The 24,180-nt window shown below is 39.7% G+C and overlaps 1 protein-coding gene across 2 annotated transcripts in view; it reads left to right on the forward strand.

Annotated features, from left to right (window-relative positions):
* The window catches only part of BMPR1A (bone morphogenetic protein receptor type 1A), a 59,372-nt gene that overhangs the window by 19,818 nt on the left and 15,374 nt on the right, over positions 1 to 24,180 (forward strand). Inside the window, exons 2-6 of one of the 2 annotated variants that reach the window (XM_028729266.2) lie at positions 6,157 to 6,277; positions 17,770 to 17,983; positions 20,129 to 20,291; positions 22,560 to 22,662; positions 22,955 to 23,054. In XM_028729266.2, the coding sequence (XP_028585099.1) occupies positions 17,917 to 17,983; positions 20,129 to 20,291; positions 22,560 to 22,662; positions 22,955 to 23,054 (433 nt within the window). In that variant the 5' untranslated portion in view covers positions 6,157 to 6,277; positions 17,770 to 17,916. The remainder of the gene's footprint in view (positions 1 to 6,156; positions 6,278 to 17,769; positions 17,984 to 20,128; positions 20,292 to 22,559; positions 22,663 to 22,954; positions 23,055 to 24,180) is intronic. The other variant, XM_028729267.2, reaches the window with a different exon arrangement.

Here is a 24,180-nt window from a genome sequence, read left to right on the forward strand (position 1 = left end):
AAAAGTAACACATGTAGAGAGCTCTGCAGATAATTCAAGATATGAGCTACACTATCAAGTGCTGTGGATCACAGACTTTAATCGTAAACAAGTTCCACTGAAATCAATAACATTTCTGAGTAAACATTTTTAGCATTGTGCTATAAGTTTATTGTGAAACCAAGATGCCTCAATTCCTGAAAACAGACATACATCAATAGATATGCTTCAATAAATGTTTCTAAAATTCTTCTTTAAAAAAAGAAAAGAAAGAAAGCTTAAAACTCCTAATATTTCCCGCTTTCAGCAGAATAACTCTATGAACCAGTGCTGAGATGCCATTTTAAGAGGTTAAATTACTTTCTAAATGTTGCTGTGAAGCAGAAGGGAAGGGAAAAGATCAAGTTACTCATTCTTCATTCCAGAGCCTACCACTACACTTGAAGGCTGGAGACATGCTGGCTAGAATACACAGTTGCCAGTCGTCTTTAGCCCTGCCCCCACTCAGGGGAAAGACCAAAAGAGATTTTCTTTAAAGGGGGCCTGGAAAGGGAAAACAATTTTTCTTTTCTCCAGGAATTTTTAAGTGCCGCTGCCATATCGTCTACTATGCTGATCATATAATCACAGTTGTCATGTTTTTAGTTATTACTTTGCCAAATTTTACTTTTATACGCGTATGAAAGTTTGGTCCCTTTACTTTTTGTTCAGGGTGAACAAAAACTAACCTATCTAGTTGATAACTTGTGTGCACGAGGTGGCCCTTTATTCTTATTTCTATGTTCCGTAATAGAAGGAATGGAGGAAATTGCTTGTTGACTTCTCTCTCACAAGGCTGCATGCACTCTTACATAGTAAAAGACATGCACCATTAGTAATAGTTACACATTGACGTGTATTTTCTCTTCATGCTCAAAAAGCTCTTCAGCTCAGTTGTAATCAAATGAAGCAGGAAAGGCTTGCACCTCTTCCTTCTCCCTCAATATTTTTCATTCCAGTCAGGACAGTATGCTCCTGTCCTGGCCACGTCCTGTAAGAACATACCTCTTAATGGTGCAGAGGAGGTTGCAGGAGGGGTGGGGTGGGAGGAGAGAGACGACAGCTTAATCAGCAAGGATCATACATTTTTGGGGGTCAATTCAGAGAGGCAGGCATGGTGATCAGATGGTTATGTTTATTACAATATTGCTGGTTTCTCATAGCCGATCAGGGACATTGGTAGGAAAAGAGTTGGTCTTGAGCACAGCTTATGATGTAGAGCAAAATAAGAACAATGACAAATCATGATTTTTGTTTCTCAAGAGGCTAAAGTTTCCCATTATGCCAATAACTTTGACTTCTCCCTTTTCAGACACATTTATGAAATTGATGAGACCATATGAGGATTAATATATATGGGGCAGATTGTGAAAGCAAGGGTGGGGAAGGCACATCAATCTAAGTTTATACAAGCTGGTGATTGAAAGATGTCTGCCATGCACCTTGAATTTGGAAACACACAGATGGTGGTTCAGTCAGTTTAGTTGGGAGGGGAGGAGGAATCCCGTTCAAACTATTTGTGTGATGCACCACTTGCCTTTAATCTTGGGACTACATAAGCAAATGCACAATTTTATCCATGCAGTTAGCTACTTAAAAATCAAAGGTTGCCTTACATGAATACATTTGTAAGAAATATGTCTAACTTTAATGGAACATTGCTAAAAAAATTCTCTCAACTTTTTGTGTTTATACTAGGCCGATCATTCTTATAGCTAGTAATACCTGCCTTTAAAATAAATAAATAATGTTTTGCATGGCTATTTAGTACATTGAGTTCCACAAAGATGTGATGTTAGTTTGCAGACATGCAAAATATGGACTTTCTATTTTTAACTCGTGCAGTTAGTTGTATGCATGCAACAGAACTGTGAAAAAAAGAATGATACCTTTGATCAGTTTATTGCTAGTTAAAGATGTAGTGACTGAAAAGTCTGCTTTTATTATACTCCAAGTGTGGATATACACAGGAAGCACTGTGTAAAAGTCTCAGCCAGATTGAAATATGCGTGTTTCTGAGATTTCTCTGACCATTTCTTTCTCAAGTTGGAAAAAAAGGCTCTCGCAGTTTTTAGCAAAGTATTGTCACAGACTGCTGTAACTGCTTGTGGTCCTGCAAAAATTCATAGTCTTTTAAAGTCGTTGGCTACAGTATTTTTGTGAAGTACAGTGGTACCTCGGGTTAAGAACTTAATTCGTTCTGGAGGTCTGTTCTTAACCTGAAACTGTTCTTAACCTGAAGCACCACTTTAGCTAATGGGATCTCCTGCTGCCGCCACGCCGCCGCCATTGTGCGATTTCTGTTCTCAACCTGAAGCAAAGTTCTTAACCCGAGGTACTATTTCTGGGTTAGTGGAGTCTGTAACCTGAAGCGTCTTTAACCTGAGGTACCACTGTAGCCCTATGATGGGATGTACACACACTATTGTAAAGTATTTAGTTTCTGTGTTTGCAAAAATTACAGAAGTAATGAAATTGGCATGTATAGTTAGTAAACAGCTTCTGAAACATCCCTCAGAATATGTAATCCATAGACATAACCACAGGAAAAATGGTGGGGATCAAGATGTCTTGCCATAATTTGGGGAAAGAGAATAATTGTGGCCAGTTCAGTTCAGTTCAGTTGCAGTATCTAGCCTCTAGTTTTTATCCCACAACTGATTCACATTTGAAAAACTTTCTTCCCCTATTTTCGCCCCTGGCAGTACTACAATACCACCTGCTTCTTATATGAAGCCAACACAAGTAGTTGCTTCTCTTCCTAAGATCAGCCTTAAGGCATTGAAATTCCTAGGCAAGCATTTTCCTCCCTTGTTTACCCTTAATACAGGAGAGGTAGAATTGAGGTTTGATTCTTTCTGCATGCCTAAATCATGCAATCATGGAAATAGGTCTTAAGCAGATTTTTAAAACATGGGGAGGAATTCTTAATATTTTGGATTGGTAATCTTTTTTGTCTTTTGGAGGAAAGAATAGATGAACTGAACTTGCTTATTAACAAATAGAGTGGCATGGTACTGTGGGAGCGCTCCTCCATCTTGATTGCTATTACTTATCAAGTGGAAGAAGCTTCACTTTACTGTGTGTTATATGCCCTCTGAACTAACACAGGCTGCTTTATATCAGTTCTGTTGTGAAGTTCATTGAACTTCCTTACAGCTCATTGAAGTTTGTGCCGCTCTTCCGTGAAAGCCTTGTTGTTGTTGTTGTTGTTGTTTAGTCATGTCCAACTCTTCGTGACCCCATGAACCAGAGCACGCCAGGCACTCCTGTCTTCCACTGCCTCCCACAGTTTGGTCAAAACCATGAAAGCCTATGGGTCTGCATTTCTGAAGCAGCCCTTCCCACAAGCCTGCATTTTCTTCTTGCAGAAGGTGATCAAGTCAGTGATTTTAGCTATAAGGTGTGGCAATAGGAGAGGGAGTTATCAAGGATTGAATCACTTCTGGTCTCCTTGATGGTATTGGGGTGGGGTGGGGCTTTAATTGGCCCCACAGTTTTCCACAAAACGTCTCAGGATTCCATCTGTTCTAAACCTTGGGCTTGTTTGTGGATGTTATTTTCGCACACATTGTGGCTGTGGGAAATTTAATAAGGTCTCAAATAGGACATGTAGGTTTGTCAGAAAAATGATATAGCAGATATTCTGTTGGTGTCAGTACAGCAAGAACCATGCTCCTATTTTCAGTGGTTTATATGAGTTCCAACAGACATTAACAAGATTAATGAGATTTCAGCAAATGCATAGGAAAAACACTTTATGTTTTGGCTTTATAATTATATTCTATAGTGTGTGGAAAAAACAAGAATTTTCCAAATATAAAAAGAGTGTTTGATAATGAGGTTTAATGTCAGCCTGTCTATTCAGCAAAGACTGCAGTCTTTAAGAACTGGTGTCATCTGATATTTGAGTTAGTTTCGGGTTGCTCCATTTTACACAAATTTATTATTGATTCCCAAGGCCTGTTAAACCAATGATAGGAATACTTACGAATGTGCATGGAGGCAGAACATTATGACCTTCTTGTAATGACAAAGGTTATTATGAAGCTTTGAGGTAGCAATCCTGAAACTTAATTTTTTGAGGGCTGAGTGCTTGATTGTCTGCTCACGCCAAAGGCAGAACTGCACGTGTTAACCTTTGGAATTAGCTTGAGTCAGGCTCATTAGCTTGCTGTGTTCAGCTTAACCAGAACATTATGGACAATGTGGAAGTCTTTCTTTAGCACAGGACTGGGGAACCTGTGACCCATCAATTGCTTTTGGACTACAATTTTCGTAATAGAATCCTAGCAACCTGACCATTGACCACATTAGGGGGGGCTGAGAAGAGATGGTGACCAACAGCCTCTGAAGGACCACAGGTACCCAGGCCTTCAAGATTTTGAACTCTGCATGCTGACACAATGTAGTTGGACAAAAATCGACTTCAAAATCCTAAAGCACTAATGGGGCACCTGTGGTTCTCCATATGTCCCACTCCTGATTTACGATTTAGAACCCTTATTTTTGCCCAGCTACATATCAATATGCATGTGCAACAGCATCATTTTTATGTTTGTAGTGTTTTTTAATAGTATTGAAGTAGCATAATTTATTGCATAGTCATGCAGCCTTTCTGGCAGCTGGTAGGAGTATGCTGCAGGCCATGTTGCATTCCCACTGGAGGTGAAGAGCAACCATCAATTGGTGTCAAAATACGCTCGTAACTTTTCAGCTCTTTCACTTGATGGCATAACAGAAGGTGGGGTGAACATCTTTAGTGTTTTTGAAGTAGGTACATAACAAGCTACAGAGTCTGTGGTTCCCAGATTGTGTGTTAGCCTTTGTGTAGACATTTTTCTCAGCTGCTTCTGCCTTCATCAGTGTTATGTTCCTGTGTGTGTGTGTGTGTGTGTGTGTGCGCACACACATATATTTCTGCAGGAGGCACAAGGAAGCTGTTTTTATACTGACCTGCAGATCTTAATGAATGGTTGGTCCTCAAATTTATTCCTGGTGCTGAACATGTTTATGATTTTGCCATGGTCTCAACCTTGTGAATACTAGCCATTCCAAATGGAAATCTGTCATAAGAGTTACATACAGTTTCACAAAAATATTGAAGCATGTACATGGACACTCTTAAAGATCTGAACCACACAAGAGTTCTGAACCACACAATAAGGGCTGAGAAAACAGAGCAGTGCCCTTCCATTTTACCCTTCTGTATTTCAGACAAACCTATCCATCTTGCTGGGGTGGGGAGGAAGTTTACAGTAGGTAGAGTCTGTGCAGGGAATTGTGTTCCTCTAAAGATTCAGCCCAGCATAATTATCCTACTTTTCAGGAGTGGCTTGCTGTAGTTATACAAACCTACTTCTCAACCTCTTCCACTTCTCCCCCACCCTATCAGCCATATAGCTGCTATACAGAGTCCCATAGAACTGCTTTTTTATTTTTTTTAAAAAAAGAGATGGGAATGCAATTTTGGGGAGTGAATTGTCTAAATAGATCTTATTTATGGCAACAATTTATTTAAAACTGAGGGCCAAGCTAGGAACTATTACAGGTTCTTTAAGGCACTAGATCACATAGGAAACTGAGAGAATATTTAAATTCCTGAGTGATAGCGTTTTTAGAAGCCTCAGCAACCAGATGGCTAAGATTCTTCTGGTCCTTCCCTAAGTTAACATAGTTACTACACCAAGTTTTATATCCCCACTTCAATTGTTTTTGTTTTTGACTATGCCAAGACTATAGAAGTCTGTTGGTTGCCATCCTGAATTATATACAGTTAATTGAATATGAAAATTGAGTCTGTATGTATGTAACACTTTGAAGAATTGTGTTGTTGTGCATCATTACAGATGATGGCGAGCATCCAAATAACTACTTTAGGCATATCCAACATCTCAGGCATGCCTAGTGGGATTTTTGATCCCTTCATGGTGTTATCACAGACTGCTTTTGAAAGCCCCTTCAAAGTACTTTGCTACACAGTACAGAGAGGCTGTGTAGTGTTAGTTTGTGTTATTTGCAGACTAACATTTATGCGCACAAATACTCTATAGCTGGTAGGATGAAACACATACACATCTTTTTAGCTCTTAAAAAGCCTGCTTGAAATTAAATTCCAACTCTTTTCCTGTCTTACAGCTTTAAAGAAATATGCATTGTTACAATTTTATTTTGGAATTGATGAAGTGGAAATACAGATGAAACAAGTTTGCAGGATATCAACTCTACAGCACCATTTCATCCCACTCATCAGCAAAAGGTAACAAACATCCATTCAAAAATGGGCTCAATTCAAATATAACATTCTTATGGGCTGTTGGATTAGAAATGTTAACTTTTATTTAAAGCACCAATATCCTGCCTATCTTAAAAGTTCAAGGTGGCTAGCAAAATTCTGGGGGGGGGGGGCCTATAATATATCTCCGGGTCAGATTCAAAGCTGCAAATAAACAAAACAAAACAAAAAACAAGAACCAGCCTTCCTTGCTGTGCTGGTTTTTTAGTCCTCACTGTAGCAGGAGGGCATGAGTTTCATTACAGGCACTTGAAACATAATTGACAATCAGCGTCCATTGTATTTCATATTTGAAAATATCATATAAAATGCCTGTTGGCTCTCCTTGTTGGAGAGGCTGATTAAATCCCTTTTCAGGCACTTTGTAAACTTCTAGGCAAACTATCAACCAATCCTACTGGTCAGAGTGGCTGAGAAGATCAAAAGGGATGGTGCCTTAACCCTTGGCAGAAAAATAATAATAGTTTAGCACAGGCTTCCTCAGCCTTGGCCCTCCAGATGTTTCTGGCCTACAACTCCCATAATCCCTAGCTAGCAGGACCAGTGGTCAGGGATGATGGGAATTCTAGTCTCAAAACATCTGGAGGGCTGAGGTGAAGGAAGCCTGGTTTAGCATATGATATTTAAAAATAGTCTACCTCAGTTCAGTTGTTTTTTATTGCTGTTCCGTTTATGGGGTAAAATTGGTCCAATATCTGATCTATCATTACATGCAGAAGTTTGTTCATGGTTGGACACATAATAATGAGTCTCAGCAGAAACTGGCCCAGATAGATGGACATTAGTATGTCATTGTTTAAATCAGTGGTTCTCAAGCTTTTTTCTCTGGGCCACACCACACCACATTATTTTATTGATAAGAAGTACATTGCAAAACAAGAAACAACTACTAGCAGTGCTTGATTTATCATATAGAAAACAACTACTTCATAACATGATCATGGGACATCCACAAAGTGTGAAACAATGCAGCTACATAGGAACATGACTCATTTCCAAAATATAATTCTAAATGAGCCTCTTACACATGTATGTTAAATATGTATACAAACTCAATAAGAGGTGTGAGCTTGCAGTATCACTTGATGCTCCTAGTCTCATTTTGAAAAGCTAGCTATTCATATTTTGAAAATAGAAAAATATTTTGACATTATACTACACTAAAAGGTTTCTTTGATTGTCCTTGAATCTTTGCAGCACACTTTCCAGCCTCTCCCGCCACACTTGTGTGGTGCACCACACCCTCTGAGAACCACTGTTTTAAATGAATGGTGATGAAATCTTACTGGCAAAGTTATACTTCTGAGTATTTTTAAAGAGAAAGGTCCTGTTCACTCTCTAGTTTGAAAGATAGGCTTGAATACATTTATCCCCTTCAGAATGCTCTCATTGGATAAGGCACAAGAGGGAGTTTGCAGAAGATACTGATGAAGTAATAGTAAACAAAGTCCAAGGGAACAAATAGCAGGAAAAATTCAGGGCAACTTAAAGGAAAGATATGAAAAAAATCTATGATATTGAAATTTGGGACATAATGGTGAGTGTCAAGTAGAATAAACCCATTCTAGTAAAACACTTAGCTTGGTATTACTGTAATTTTCACTTGCTATTAAAATGAGATAATTCAATAATTAAAATTATGATTCTGTTTCTGTTCAGATAGCTTTCATTGTACTTACTTTTGTGAGAAGTTCTTGATCCAGTATCTAGTTTTATTTCACATTCAGTTTTAAATTGTGTGTATTTATGTTGCAAATACTGAAATTGTGGAGAAACATAACAAAAGATTCATAAAAATGCATCATAGGGGAATTTAGGTAAATATTGTGTACATGGCAAAATATATAATGATCCCAAGCAACATTTCCTTAAAATATGTGTCCCTTTAAAATTCGCACTCATCTTCCACAGAAATGAAGCACTTGCTTTCCTTTTCAAGCACATTATAATTTTACACTAAGGAACTTTGGGATTCCTCATAAAAAGCCCCCGCCCGCCCCGATACCAACACTGCTTAGCATTGATTTTCATGAATTGGGGGGTACCATGAAACAACTTTATTTTAACACTCTAAAAAACTAAGGGAAAGTACAATGTTGCTATAGAAGTGTGAACATTATCTTTGTTTTGTTCATCTACTGAAATTTTAAGATTGGTTTTAGAGTCTGTTTTGAAACTGTTTTTAGAACTACCTTGTTTTGAGCTTCAGGGAATACATTTTTGTGAAAGAATGTGTCCATAGTTGTTTAGTCATAACACATTTATGATGCCTAAAAATACATAGTTGCCTGTTTATCTTGCTCTAACTTGAAATCAACCACTTACTTGATAAGAGAGACAAAACAGGAGTCCTTACAAACTTGAATTAAATGTTGCTCCACAACTTCCTCTACTATCAGCCAACTGTTCAACTTAATAGTTTTCTGATACCCTTTGTGGGCAACACTGAAAACTCTGGTATTTCTGTTATTGAAACTCCTTTGGCCATAGTTCCTAAGGACAGTTGCTCACAAGGCACTCATTTCATTCCAATCAGTGCAAAATACAGTCATACCTCGTGTTGCGTTCCACTCTTCTTACGGACTTTCAGCTTACGAATGTGGCAAACCCAGAAGTATTTACTTCCGGGTTCGCCGCCCGCGCATGCACAGAAGCAATCTGCACACTATGTGCAGAAGCGATCTTCGCGCACACGCAGAAGCGATTGATTGCACCTCGCACATGCGCGGAAGAGGTGCTCTAGTTGTGGACTTTTCGGGGTGTGAACGGCACCCTGAAATGGATTAAGTCCGCAACTAGAGGTACCACTGGGGGTTTTGTTGGCCGAGTTTGAACATCATCCTTAAACCATAGTTTCAGTATTATATAAATGAATCTGGACATGAGCCTTGGGTTTGCCCTCTCTTTTCTAGTTCAGGCATGAAAATGAGATTGGAAGAATCTGCTTTCAGGTTAAAATAACCATGGTTGTCACTACAGTTACTCTAGAGTTTGGTTTATTGGAACAAGTTAGAATCAATCCATGGTTTCTGATCCTGGCTTTTCCTGTCTGTTGTTTCCTTCAGACTTCTCATAATGAAACACTCCAGCAGTATAACAGCACACAAACCTGATGTTGGGAATTGTTGGATTGACTTTAGATCTTTTCAGTTTAAATGGTGATCCTAAGATAACTGTGCATCTGAAAGGGCCAGTTCAGAGTTCCCCTCCATCTACTTCTATTAGAGTGGAGAGAGAGAGAGAGAGAGCGCAATTTGCGTTTAGTGGGAATGGTTTGAACTCAAATTCTGGAATGTGTGTTAAAGTATTTTTCACCTCACATTAAAAGGTTGCATCTGCTTTGACCATTAGTTTCATTCCAGTAGTCCTTAACTCACTGAATAAGTAGTTTCTGTCAATCCTTTTGCCCTCATTGCATGGGTGTAGCTAGGTTTTTCGTTAGGGGGGCAGGCAAAGCATTTTTTTAGGGGATCAGCCAAAGTTGTTGAGCTTTTTGAGAGGAAAGCACTGGTAGAAATATTGCCCAAAAGGCATCTGCTGCCCCCCCCCCCCCCGGCTATGCCCATGCTTCACTATACTCCATTCTTCAGCAGGGAAAGATCCATGAATGCCACTGTTGCTAACTCACACTTGTGTGACTCTGTTCTTCCACAGCACAGTGGTACCTCATGTTACGTACTGGCCCCCTTAAGAATGCTTCAGGTTTTGCACTCCACTAACTCGGAAGTAGATGCCCCTTGTTGCGAACTTTGCCCTGGGATGTGAGCGGAAGTCGTGCTCCAGCGGTGAGGCAGCAGCGGGAGGGGCCGTTAGCAAAAGCGCGCCTCATGCTATGAACGGTTTCCGGTTACGAACGGATCTCTGGAACAGATTAAGTTTGTAACCGGAGGTACCATTGTAGTTTGCTCACTCTGGCTGTGGGTACTCTTTCCTGTCCAGACAAATGGAGATACTACCCTCTTTTCACCAATCGGGGGGAAATCTGCTCCTTTGGAAACAGAATATGCCATGCAAATAGCACCTCAAAACATACGGACATTTAATAAATGTGCAACATGAAAATATAAGAAGCGCCTGTTGCATCAAGCCAGTAGCTCATCTGGTCCAGCATCCTCTTCTCACGGTGGCCAAACAGTTGCCTGTGGGAAGCCTCCTCTCTCCTGTGGTTTCCAGCAACTGATATTGAGAAACCCCAAAGTGGAGGTAGAACATAGCTACCATTGTTAGTAGCCATTGATAGCCATATCTTCATGAATTTGTCTAATCCTATTTTAAAACCATTGAAGTTGGTGGCCATCCTATGGGAGCAGATTTCATAGTTTAACTGTGCACTGTGTGCAGAAGTATATATATTTTTTGCCTGTCCTGAATCTTCCAACATTCAGCTTCATTGAATGTCCCCTAGTTGAAAGACAGAGACAAACCTGTCTCTATCCACATTCTCTACACAATGCATAATTTTGTACAACTCTATCATGTCTCCTCTTATTGATCTTTTATGAAAATCCCAAAATGTTAAAACCTTTCCTCATGGGGAGCTATTCTATCCCATCAATCATTTTTGTTGTTCTTTTTGGAGCCTTTTCCAGCTCTACACTGTCCTTTTTGAAGTGAGATGACCGGAACAGTACTTAGTATTCAAAGTGTAGTTGCATCATAGATTTGTATAATTGCATTATATCGGCAGTTTCATTTTAAATTCCTTTCCGAAAGTTCCCTAGCATGAAATCTGCCTTTTCTGCAGCTACCACACACACTGGGTCGGCATCTTCATCAAGCTAATCTCTCCCAACTCCAAGGTTTTGCTCTTGTCAGTTACCACCGGTTCAGACATCAAGACCATGTATCCTATGCGAAATTAAGTCGTCTCCCCCTACTTCATTTTTATACTTGTTTACATTGAATTGCATTTTGACATTTTACAACCCATTCACACAACTTTTAGAAATCATTTTGGAGCTCTTCACAATTGTGATGTGTTTTGACCATCCTGTACAATTTAGAATCATCAGTTCCTCAGTTCTCACTCTATAAAATGAGTGCATTAATTACCTTGTGCAAAAATGAGAAAGAGTTGCTGTGAATTAGATCATAATTATAAACAAAAGTGTGTTACAGCCTGGTGTTGATAAATGCTAGGGCTCTGTGTAATACTACTCTTAGCTTAGCAGTTGGTAATGTAAGAATAATAGAGTGAGGTGCGTGTATTGCTTCTCCCACTTCCTTGGACTCCCCCACCCCCCCTCTAATGGTAGAGAGGAAGGGAGGAAGTTCCACAGTCTGATTCTGATTACTTAACTATTGTAAAGCAACCAGGAGCATTGAATCTGAAATGTTGGTGTTGCCCCTCTACATTCTTCGAGTTAGATTCACAAATGTTAATGAATGATACTAACGAGTTGGGCAAATCTTCTGACCCAAAGTTCATCTGCGTAAGTCCTGAGATGACATGATTTAACAAATTGTATGGTCTAACTTATCATTCTACACTTTCACTCTTCAAACACTTTCCCATAACTATAGCTGGGGTTTCCCCCCCCCCCCCCAGCAGATATGTCACGTCTACCCCATTCAAAATCTTAGAAGCCAGTTCCACAGATTAAAATCCGCAGAGCACATGGGGTCATGCCCTATGTTTTTAATATCTTGCACCCTTAAAAATGTGTTGACAATCAATTGATTTCTCTCCTCTTCATCCCAAACACCCCCTCCAAAACCCAGCCCTATCTAATTCAAAATATTTGTTTCCCTTAAATATTCTGATAGTTCTTTGTTTAATTGTCTGGAATGTCGCTGGCATACCAAGAAGGCTGAAAGTTGTAACACCAAGTTTTCTTGCACTGTGGGTATGCAAGAATTTGTGTGCCTCATTCTTCTGAATTACTTAATATTTTATATAGCGACACTGAACTGCAAAACAACGGCTTTTAACATTTTATCCTTAAATAAAGTCCTTCACTGTTTTGTCTGTAGGGGATGGCAGGAGGGGGAGATTGCTTACTGAAGGAGAAGACAGTATTCTTATGCTAATCCAGTCTGTGGATAAGGAGCAATGCAGCCATGCAAACAATGGAAGTGGAGCCAGAAAGTCTGCTGTGTAGTCTAGCACGCCTTGAAAAGCATATGAGACAGGGCGCCTAGGGCTGCTTAAGGGGAGGGGCCCAAGAAAAGGGGAGCGCTTTACTCCAAGTTATTTTATGGAACTGGCAGATGACCAAAGAAAGGAACCTTGCTACGTAGACAGAGAGAATTAAGATGAGGGGGATGAGAGAAAGGAGTTTCTGAAATCTGCTTTTCAGTTCTCATAGACTAAAACCCTAGCTTTGGCTTTATTTAATGTATGGCTGAAATTGAACCCTCAAATTCAGCTTGAAAAGATTTTGACATAAAACTATAAATATTACAAAAAGCTTATTTTAAGAGAAGATGCTGACTTTGAACAGGGTTTTGTTAGATTTACATGGTTAAAATATCTGATCACACAAATCACTGACCAGCAAAATGCCCAGTTCTGTTAATTGCCTTTATATTTAACTTCTGGCAGTGTTTTAATTAATTTATTCATACTCAACCTTTCAAAACCTTCATCTGCACACTCTATACAGTTAGAAATGAGGCATACCATCCAGCTGGAGTTCTACTTAAGTGGCTTACCTATTCCTGAAGGAATGAATGTTGTAATCTAAAGTTATCAGCTTGCATGTCTTGCTAAAGAATGATAGCAAGCATTTCTTCTTGGCTTATTATCTTTTCAGTATTCTAATACTAGGTAGTAAAAGCGAGATGATGAATTCTTAAAAGAAATACCAATTGTATAGCAAATTAATATCCTTTTTTGAACGCTATGATTTCTCTGCACAAGGGGCAATAAAGTGGGCACCTGGAGAACTCATTCTGTAACATAATACTAACATTTATTAATGGCAGTTGGCAATTCACCATACTTTAAAGGGAGGGCTGGTTAAATTCCATAGGTAAGGTATAAGTATCATAAATAAATATGAACCTGCAGCAGATTATTTTGGTGGTTTTATTTAAGTGTTCAGTTTTCAGTATGTACAGTGGCACCTCGGGTTAAGAACTTCTGGTGGTCCGTTCTTAACCTGAAACTGTTCTTAACATGAGGTACCATTTTAACTATTGGGACCTCCCGCTGCTGCCACGCTGCCGCCGCGCGATTTCTGTTCTCATCCTGAAGCAAAGTTCTTAACCCGAGGTACTATTTCTGGGTTAGTGGAGTCTGTAACCTGAAGCGTCTGTAACCCAAGGTACCACTGTATTGCATTTTATGAAGTGAGGGGCTTCAAGTTCAGAAGCTATCTGTTAGTGGGCAACAACGCTGAGCGAATGGAAGTTATCTCTGCCACCTTTTCCCTGACTACAGTCATACCTTGTGTTACAGGCGCTTCTGGTTGCACATTTTCAGGTTGCGCACCGTGCCAAACCCGGAAGTACCGGAACGGGTTACTTCCGGGTTTCGGCGCATGTGCAGAAGCACAAAATCGTGCTTTGCGCAGAAGCGCTAGATCGTGACCCGCACGGATCACGTTCGCAACCCAAGCGTCCACTGTACTTCACTGAGAAAAGCTCCTTCACAGGGCAAAGGAAGTGCCTCTCTCCAGCTCAGCATGGCTGCCAGGCAGCCATGTTTAATGAACAGCACTATCTTCTTTGTTCTTGCCTCCTACCCACCCTCCTCACTAAGGAAAAAAAGTCCTCTGCGAGACAAAGGGAGTGCCAGCTGTGTTAGCGCCATGTAGCTGGTGGGCAACAACAGCTGAGTGATGACAGGTTGCCTTGGGGATGCCAAGGAACGCCTTTGTCGGTGCTGGTATGGCAGCCCCCAATCTAAGCAACTCATACATTGGATGACAGTAAACCCACCAACAAATCACAGAACATGTCTGTAGGCACAGAAGTGACATATGAATAGATCACAGAATTTTAGAGTTGGAAAGGTACCCTTAGGATCATCTAGTCTAACCCCCCTGCAATGAAGGAATATGCAGCTGTCACAAATTGATGATGGTTTTCAGTGGATCCTTTGTCAAAATTAGGAGCACCTGTAAGGATCTGTGATTTGATGAGTGGGGAAAGAAACCATGAAAAAAGTATATAGCATTCAGACTATTCTAATGAATCTGGCATGCGCACTTACACTCACATTCTTTTTCTCTTTCTGGATTTCCTTCCTTTTCCCTCTCTCCTGACGCTTGTAGCACCGTACATTCCCCACAGTGGCACCTGCCCTGTGGAACGCCCTCCCAGCAGATGTCAAGGCAATAAGCAACCATTTTACTTTTAAAAGACAACTGAAAGCGGCCCTGTTTAGGGAAGTTTTTAATGTTTGATGCTGTATTGTTTTTAATATGCGGTTGGAAGCTGCCCAGAGTGGCTGGGGAATAAATAAATAATAATAATAATAATAATAATAATAATTATTATTATTATTATTATTATTATTATTATTATTATTACTACTACTACTACTACTCATTTTTACTTCATTTTCCCCTCCCCTTTCCCTCCTCATTTAGTTACTCCACTTTCCAGTTACACAAATTCTGATTTGATAATTGAAAATCATATAGAGCTGAAAGAGGAAGTGAAAAAGAGCAATTTTGTTCTTAAGTTCTAGTACTTTCGGAGGGGTGGTGGTGGTGTGGTAACCACCCTCATCACAAAGTGGGTAGTGAGGCAGGGATAGGACAGTATTGCGTGTCACATAGAGTATCACATTAGCCACTCCAGTTGTGAACAAACATGGCAATTTAAAATCTTTTAAAATATTCTGAAATACACAGTCCTCTGTTATAGGCAAATTGTTTGTAATGCATTTTATTAATATCAAACAAGTGCATGTAAATCTTACATAGCTGATCCTAAAACATTAAGCCAGTTCATTTTTTTCTTTAAATTGCACCCAGAAACCCTCCTAATCAAAGCATTTCTTTGTTGAACATAGCCTCATTTTTTGCACTTTAATTACTTCATTTTCATTTATATTACAACGATTACATGGCATTGAAACAACTCTGAAACGCTTTTTCCTCTGGCTCTCAGAGAACTCAAATGTCTGAGCATCTTTCAGAATGTATTAGAGAAAAGCTTTAAATGGCCAGGATAAGCAAGGGTTTATTTTAGGAGTAGGTGTTAGCCCTTGTGGATAGGGTGAGGTAAAAATCAAGTAAGTTAGTATGCTACATACAGGAAACACAAATGACCAAGGTCTGCCACTCTAGAAGCATAAGCTTAGTGTAACTAAATCCTAGTGGTTTATGCAAGTTAGCTGTGCCACAAGTTATGTGGTAAGGTGAAAAAACACCAGATCATCATGCAGTTGATCCCCAGGGAAAATTGCAACCTGGCTCCGGATATGGGTCATGAAAGCAGGATTTGCAGCTCTGCCTGCCTGCCTGCCTGCAATCTCTGATTCTTCAAGGGGGAAAAGAAAGTAAAAAATAAAATAAAATAATCTTAAGGGCATGGTCATTGTCTTAGGTTCTTACACTTGGTTCTAGATAAACTCCTCATCCCTTAATCAGCTTAATTTTGGATACTTGGGTCCTTTTAGCCCTATTGTTTTTGGGCCATCAGAAGTCAAATGCTCACACATCCAGGAGAAAGACCAGTAATGTTGACTATTTCTGATGTGGGGACCCCATATTTGACAGTCTTTTGTGCTGATTTGTGTGAGTTCACACATTTTACAGTGTCTTGCACCCAAGGAAAGCTTTGGGCTGGATGTGATTCAATGCCACCTTGTTGAGGACACTGTCCTGGATCTGTGGGTATATGATTTATGGTGCCCAAAAATATTTTGGGGTCACACACACAGTTTCTTAGTCATTCCTACGTTCTTGGACTATATTTGGCATGTGAATGCTATATTTTGACACTGACTTGCACTGAAGGAAAGTGTTGGGCTGGATTCAAATACCATCTTATAAAAGAAATTTGAATGCTTCTTTTGGGATGATTCAAAACTTACGACGGGGCGTACAGCCCAACTTATTAATTTTTAAATTGTTATCTGAGGTCATTGTGCATTCATGACCATTACACATGCACAACAATTTTGACTGGGGGAAATTATTCTGGAACTGAAAGGAGACAATCTGCCAGTCATGGAAACGTGATTCAGGGATATAAAAACTTTAGGTCACTTTTTAAAAAGGTTTTCTAAATAAGAATCGATTCTGTGACAATATTCAGGGCTGTGTACAGTCTGAAGTGGCACAATAAAGCAAATGTAAAATCAATACAATAAAAGCTGAAGACTTTTTGAAACAGCAACACTATCCGAGACCTAAAGGCTAAAATACTCATTGAGACTTTTTAAAGAAGCTTTAGGTGGAGATATTCTGGATAACTATTATACTCTGGTCATAGCCCAACGTTGAATATGCATCAATTGCTGTATCCACAGATAGGCTCTTCCATTGCAGTGGTTCTATTTCTTGTAGTGAGGAAGCTGCTTTGTTTCTTCATTACTAAGAAGTCACAGATGTGTGAAAAGTAGGCCACAGGTCGAAGGCTGCATGCCCCCTGCATGCGCAAATTGAAAGTGACAGACACCTCTATGCTCTGCCAGTAATTTGCCTCCATGTTAAATGCCTATGAAGCAGTAATTAAAATGAAAAGTTCTTGGGTCCTGCCAACAGACAGATTGAGTTATTTATGGTAGAAGCAGCCACTAACAGTAATTGCAGCACATCCTTGAACAAATACAAGTTTTTTCATTCAAGAATAGCGCCAGGCTGACAGGGGTCAGGAGGTCAAGCCCACTCAAACAAGAGGCCAAAGAAAGGCAAAATCAGTGTTCTGTTCATCTTAACACAGAATCGGTATTGTCTATATGAACTACCTAGGTGTCCAAATTGCTGTTTATTCCTCTGAGACCTAGTTAGGCCCTATTAATCATTTCGAAAACATCACTCTGAGATTACTAAAAGCTGCTACATTTTAATATAACCATGTTTGCCCACTTTGTTTCTGAAGTGTACTTCAAAATGGTAGAGCAAATTTTACTGCCTTCCTTTTTATGCAGTTGAGCAAACATTGGAAAAGTGTTTTCTAGACAGCTTTGTATTTAAAGAAAAATCTTTTTTTCTAGTACAGTAGATGTTTGTGCACTGGTGTATTAGAATGGAATTATTATCATTCTTTTAAAATTCTAAGTTCTACAGCAATTTCACATTTTTAGCTACATAGATGTTCTCAATCAGCTAGTTGTCAACTATTAATTTTAAAATGTTGTATAGTTATCCAATGGATTAAAATACAAATAGGTCATATTTTAGTCCTTTAAATATACTTGTACATGTTTTATCACTTCAAGCTTTTACTGTATCTTGTCCATTTGATACCCTCCTACCGTTTTCAGGGTTTGGGGAATTTGCATAATTTTATTCATCTGTTCAAAAATGCAATTTTGTTTCGTTTCTTTTTTCCAGAAAACAAATTGGAATAATTAAACCATTGCTTCAACTGGCCACCAAGTCTTCTAGCAGATTTTGCTAAACAGTCCAGCTTAGAACTTGTCAAGCAGCAGGGCAGTTTGCCAAAGTTGACAGTGCACAGGAAGGATTTATATTCGAACAATGATTTGTCTGAAAGTTTACATCAGATTGCTGGGGTTCTATGCAGTCATCATTTCTCAAGTTCAAGGTAAAGTCATACTTGTAAAATGTTTGAAAAAGAAAGTTTTTTGATGTATGGAATGTTCTTGTGCATAGCCAACATTTTATGTTTTAACTGCAGTCAGAAATAAATGCAGATAAGCTGCTGTAGTTTTTGAAACGTAGAAACAACATGAAAGCTGTTGAAATGGAAGACTTTTTGTGCACACCTGAAAATGGTTTCCATCTTTTTCAGCAACTCTCAAACCCTCTGCTTTGAAACAAAAAACATCAGTTACATTTTTACAGAAAGGGAGATTTCTAACATAACTTTCATACAGAGTCTATGAAACTGTCTGTTGTTAACAGGACATGCTGCCTACCTTTTAGTACTATGATCCCACTTTATTGGTAATATATAAGAGCTGGTTACCAAGAAGCAGGCTTTTTTGGTTAGTCTTCTATTTCAAAACCAGTACTTGGGGGGGGGGGGCTGGTTAACTATAATAGACCTTAGTACTGAAAGCTGGAAAATGTTTTGATTTGCTACATGCTTCTTAATTGATTTTCATTGACATGTTAAGATTTTGCTATAAAAAAATATTCCAGGTTCTGTTTGATGTTTTAATTTGTTGGAAGCCTCCCAGGTTGGAGCAACCCAGTTAGATGGGTGGCATATAAATAATAATAAGTTGTTGTTATTATTTATGCAGTTCATACTAAACTCAATGATAAAATTCGTTTGTATTTTAAATGGTGCAGCATTTGTATCTGTTGACTAATTTCCATCTCTATGGACAGTCTTATTCAGTGAAAGCTTCAGATATTTCTGAGTTAACGTGGCGGCTATAATAGTTTTAGACGAAAGACCCTAAAAGAAAAAGGGCACAGTGCACTTAAGGAATCTAAGCTATCAAGTTCTTTCCTCACACAGGGAAGATTACCTAGTGAATGCACACGCTGCTAGTCAGAAGAGTCTGCTAGCCTCCTTTTGACAAGGAGGGAATCAGGGTAGATATGGCTGTTTTTATGAGACTAATTACTTGAGACTAATTGCAAAGTCATTATTCAGGTATAGGCCTCTCTGAATCACCCAGAAGACTATGTAAACCGTGAGCTGAGTCATGGAAAAAGTCAATCAACTGAAATTTATAGGCATAGACGAAGGTTCATTTAAGCGAGAAAGCAAAGATGTTAGAGATATCTAAAGATACCTGCCTGTTTTATTTATTTAAAGTATTTAAATACTACTGCTCAGTTCAACCTCATTAAGTGGTTCACAAAAGAATATCACAACAGGCATCATTTTAAAAAGTTACAATAAAATGGAAATGCAACTGGTTGTTTAGAAGAAGCAGTAACAACGTTATTTGGCTCCTGGACTCCATTGAGCATGCTCAGTCCTTGGAGGGCACCATGTTGGTGAAGGCTAACTTAGATTCTGTGCCCATTATGGTAATAGTAATTGAAATAAGATTCTGATTTTATGAATATTTAAGTGTTAGAGGAAACTCAGTTTAATCTGAGAGATGTGGCCTTCCCAACCTGGTGCCCCCCAGATGTTTGGACTACAACTCTCATCAGCCTCAGCCAGTGCAGCCAATATTCAGGGATGATGGGAATTGTAGTCCAATAACATCTGGAATGCCACAGGTTCCTCACCCCTGCTATAGAAGTATTCCTACGCATGATCCTAAGCAAAGTAGAAGTTTGTACAAATTTAGTAGGAATAAAAACTCAACAACCAAATGAAAATTTTAAACACCTTACTTTTTGAGATAATGTCAAAAAAAGAGAAATGCATTTGGAATTCATTTCCATAAAATTTCATATAATTATCAGGACAGAACTAACATTTATGTTATTAAAACATAATTATTGTATTATGCTCAGCTGCCTGCAATATCAGAATGTTAACATTGATACAGTATTTCAATTACCTACGCTAATTTATGTTTATGCTTGTTAATTTGAAAGTCAGATTTTAAAAAAATTAAAAAGAAATCTGTGGTGGTTCACTTACAGGTAAATAAGTTTTCAAGTTAGGTTTTAAGTATGCAAATGAGCATTCCAGGTTTGCTTTGGGACCAAAACAGAAGGACTATACAGAGGTTACTGCAGCCGAGAGTTCTAAACCTTCAGTGTAACCCTGCCTTCCGAAACAAACCATTATGTTTGTATCTACATTATACAGGGCAGAATCTAGACAGCATGCTCCATGGGACAGGGATGAAGACTGATCCTGATCAGAAAAAGCAGGAAGATGGAGTCACCCTAGCTCCAGAGGACACGTTGCCCTTTTTGCAGTGCTACTGCTCAGGGCACTGTCCAGAAAATGCCATTAACAATACATGCAAGTAAGTGTTGTGGGCAGAATAAAGACTGTTTCCTCATATGTACAAGTTATAGTAAGGTTAGAGGTTTCAAATATTTTCACTGTCCGTTCTTGTTTCTCAGTTCCCTTGTTCCACCCTTTTTCAGTTCATATACTATTATGGTCAGGTGAAATGACTTTCTGAATTGAGGATTGGTTAAAAGCTTTTAATATATTTCTTAGAATTTGGCTATACCTTGTCTGTGGCCTCTGAGGAGACACAAACATGGTTTCTGTACCTGCAGAAAATTTCATTCAGGAAACCTACTGTCTTCCAAGGTACATTTTTAGTGGCAATTATATTGGTGAGGAGTGTGATGATGAGTGTGAGTTATAAGTGTGCTGCAAGTGTTGAGCTCCCATATTTGACTCCCATACACCAGATCAGAGTCGTACTGAAACCAGATATTTCTTCTTTCCCAAGGTTGCCTCTTCGTTCCACCACAATGAGGCCATTGTCTTCCGTAACCTAGCTTCAGAGTTTTGAATGTTTATTTTTCCAGAACCAAAAGCTTCTTGAGTAGTCTGGATCTGTTTATTTGTTATGAGGGTGCCAGACCCAACATTTCACCCACTAGTATCTTCAATGGTTCACCCGTGCCTATGCCTACAGACCTCCAAAGTTCCCTACTCCAAAGTGAAGCCAGAGCTGTAGTGACTTCCATGGTATTCCTCCAAGGTCCACTGCTGGACCTCCACCATGCTGCTACTTGGCTACAACCTTTGGTTTTCATCTGTAATCTGCTTGATTACAAGGCAAATGGAACTGAGCAATGTCTTTTGGAAGGGCTGCACTTGCGTCCTTGACCTCATCGTATCTTTCCTGCCTCTAGTAAGCTAGCTTGCTTTACTACCCGTATGTGTGCAATAGCACAGAGACCACAAAGAACGGGTTGCTTACTTGTAACCTGAGACTTTATTTCCAATAGTCATCTGTGCAGACACACAACCCACTCTCTTTCCCCACGGTAGATGTAAGTATGGTTGTTATCTCCTGCATAGGGCTGTGGTTTTTGAACTGAGCAAGAATGCAGGAGCTCTGTCCCTGAATGCGTGAGCATGGAAGGTGGGGGCAGGGCACTTGCCAAATCTCTAGACTAGCTTACATGTCTGCACATGTGTGTCTGCACAAATAACAACTCAGAGAACTACAGGTACAGCTAAACAACCTGTTCTTCTTGCATAGCATAAGGGGATCTGATTTGGTCAAATCGTTGGTCACATTAGAATTGTTGCTTTTTATTGCCCTCTAGTGTTTGTTTTTTATATAGTTTCTATATCCAAGTATTAAGTTCATGTAGTTGATAAATCTAGTAGATAGAATTTTTAAGATGGAAAACCCATCAAATAATTTTGAAGGCATATGTTTTGATTGGTCATAAATGTCCTATTAAATGTTATTAATACTGAATTGAAAGATTTCTTACTTTTTTATTACTGACCCGATGGGGCCATTTTACCTTTAGCTGCCTTGAATCTCCAGGCATTCAAAGGCTGAAATCTCAAGTACATCTAATGGGAAACAAAGTCTATTGAAATCAGTGATACCTGTTTATGTGTGGATAGGATGAGAATGAAAAAAGAAAAAGAAAGAAAGAAAGTGGGAAAAGTTCTGTAGCACCAAATTTTAATGATATCTATTTGGTGGAACAGACTTGGATCTTGGCACATATGTTGAGGGAGATTAATCTAGACTTCGTTACTTAATTTTGTGCTTGAGAGTAATTGAAGAGCCGTATTTCAGTTGGCTTCTCTTAAAAACAGTTCAAATTATGAGATGCAGTCAGAGAAGCTTCCAGATTTTGAAAACATTGAATTGTTGTTTGCTTAATTACTAGGCCTTGAATAAGAATTGGTTTAAGTGCTGATTTTTGCAGGCAATAGAGGATTGATTTTCCATGGGTATGTACAATATTTTCAGTGTCACATGATAGGCATGGCTAACGTATAGGAGGAGTCTTAAAGGTTTTTTCATAATTAGCATTAATCTTGGAATGTAGTCTTCAGGAATAGTTCATCTCCCTGGAGTACCTCCCTGGAGTACCTACCATGACTTTGCCACACCATTAAGTAAATCCAACCCTGTTTTATCTGTTCTGAAGTCCCTTGTTTCCTTTGAGTGTAGTATCATGAGTGCCATGTGTCCATTATACTGGAAGGAAGAATACAAGACAATAATCTAATAGATATAAATAGGTTGGTTGAATGCAGAACAGTACACGGAGAATTGAAGTCAATTCATCTGTTCCAGAACTAATGGACATTGCTTTGCCATAATCGAAGAAGAAGAAAATGGCGAAATTACACTTGCTTCAGGCTGCATGAAGTATGAAGGCTCAGACTTCCAGTGCAAGGTATTCCAACTGTCTTCTGTTGCATGTGAACCCAGGCAGCTCCTCACACTTAATTCCAACATTTGCTGTTCATGCAAGTAATTTGCTCCAAAAGCCTAAAATTGGGAGATTTATTTCTTTGCCAATTTTATCGTTTTGCACATTAATACTTTGTCTTGAAATCTTTACAGCAATCTACTTAGCAAAAATCTACATAGCTTTAATCTTTTCCTTTGTTGTAACTTATGTAGCTATAGAGGGTTGTTCAGAGAATACTTGTGACAAAATATGCATCATTTCTTTTTCTCTATAGGACTCTCCAAAAGCACAACCACGACGGACAATTGAATGCTGTCGGACAGATTTCTGCAATCGAGATTTGCAGCCCACATTACCTCCTCCCATAAGTCCAGGTATGGTGCTTCCTAGTATTTCCAGAGTATGGTTTGAAGGTATGTGAGACCACCACCTGCTGAAGATGATCAGGCTGGATCTGGTTAGTGCCTGGATGAGTGTCCACCTGGGAAATACATGCATGTCACACAACCTTGGGTTCTGCAGCAAAAAAAAATGTGGACCAATGGAAGAAAATGAATAAATATTCCACAGGCAGGATCCTTAGGGATGTGAACCAGGTTTTTGCATGGGCACTAGGATTTCTGTCACAAACCCTTCCCACTAGTCCCCTTGACTGCAGCAGCTAAACCCAAAGCAGCATACAGCATCAAAAAGTTGGTTTATTTCAGCATAAACATAATGGGAGATAAAAAGTCTGGGGAAATAGAACTATCTTTGCTTGGCACCAAAAAGATGTTGGAATAGATACTGGGTGAATTCCAAAGATGGTGTCAGAGCCAATAAATCCCTCTCTCCAACTACCAGCTGCATAGCCTCAGGCAGGCAGAAGACTAGTTATGAGGGAATGCTGCCCTGGGGTAAATTCTCCCTCCCACTCCTGATGTGGATGTTAAAGGGGATGGCAGAAAGGAACCCTTTGGAGCCCCATAGTATAAATGCCAGTCACACTGCACCACCTTCTAGAATCAGCCCTCTGTCATTTTATGTACTATATTTATTACAACTAAATACAGTGGTACCCCGCAAGACGAACGCCTCGCAAGAAGGAAAACCCGCTAGACGAAAGGGTTTTCCGTTTTGGAGGCGCTTCGCAAAACGAATTTCCCTATGGGCTTGCTTCGCAAGACGAAAGCCCATAGGGAAATCTCCGGGACAGCGGGGAAGCGCAGCGCGTCTTCCCCACTGTCCTCGGACCTCCTCCGAAGCCTGGCGGGGGGGGGGGGAATAAAGGGGGAAAAAATTTATTCCCCCACCGCCAGGCGTGGGGCTGGGGCGGGGGAAGCCCGAGCTTCCCCCTCCCCCAGAACTGGACCCAGAGCCATGCCGAAGCTGCGCGCAGCTTTGGCATCGCTCTGGGAGCTTGCGGGGCTGGGGGAGGAGGAAGCCCTCCGCCAGCCTCCAAACCATGTCGGGAGACAGCGGGATGGCGCGCTGCGCCTCTCCCGCTGTCCCCCGAGTTTG

This window comes from Podarcis muralis, chromosome 6 (genome assembly GCF_964188315.1).
Source record: "Podarcis muralis chromosome 6, rPodMur119.hap1.1, whole genome shotgun sequence".
Classification (NCBI taxonomy): Eukaryota; Metazoa; Chordata; class Lepidosauria; order Squamata; family Lacertidae; genus Podarcis; species Podarcis muralis.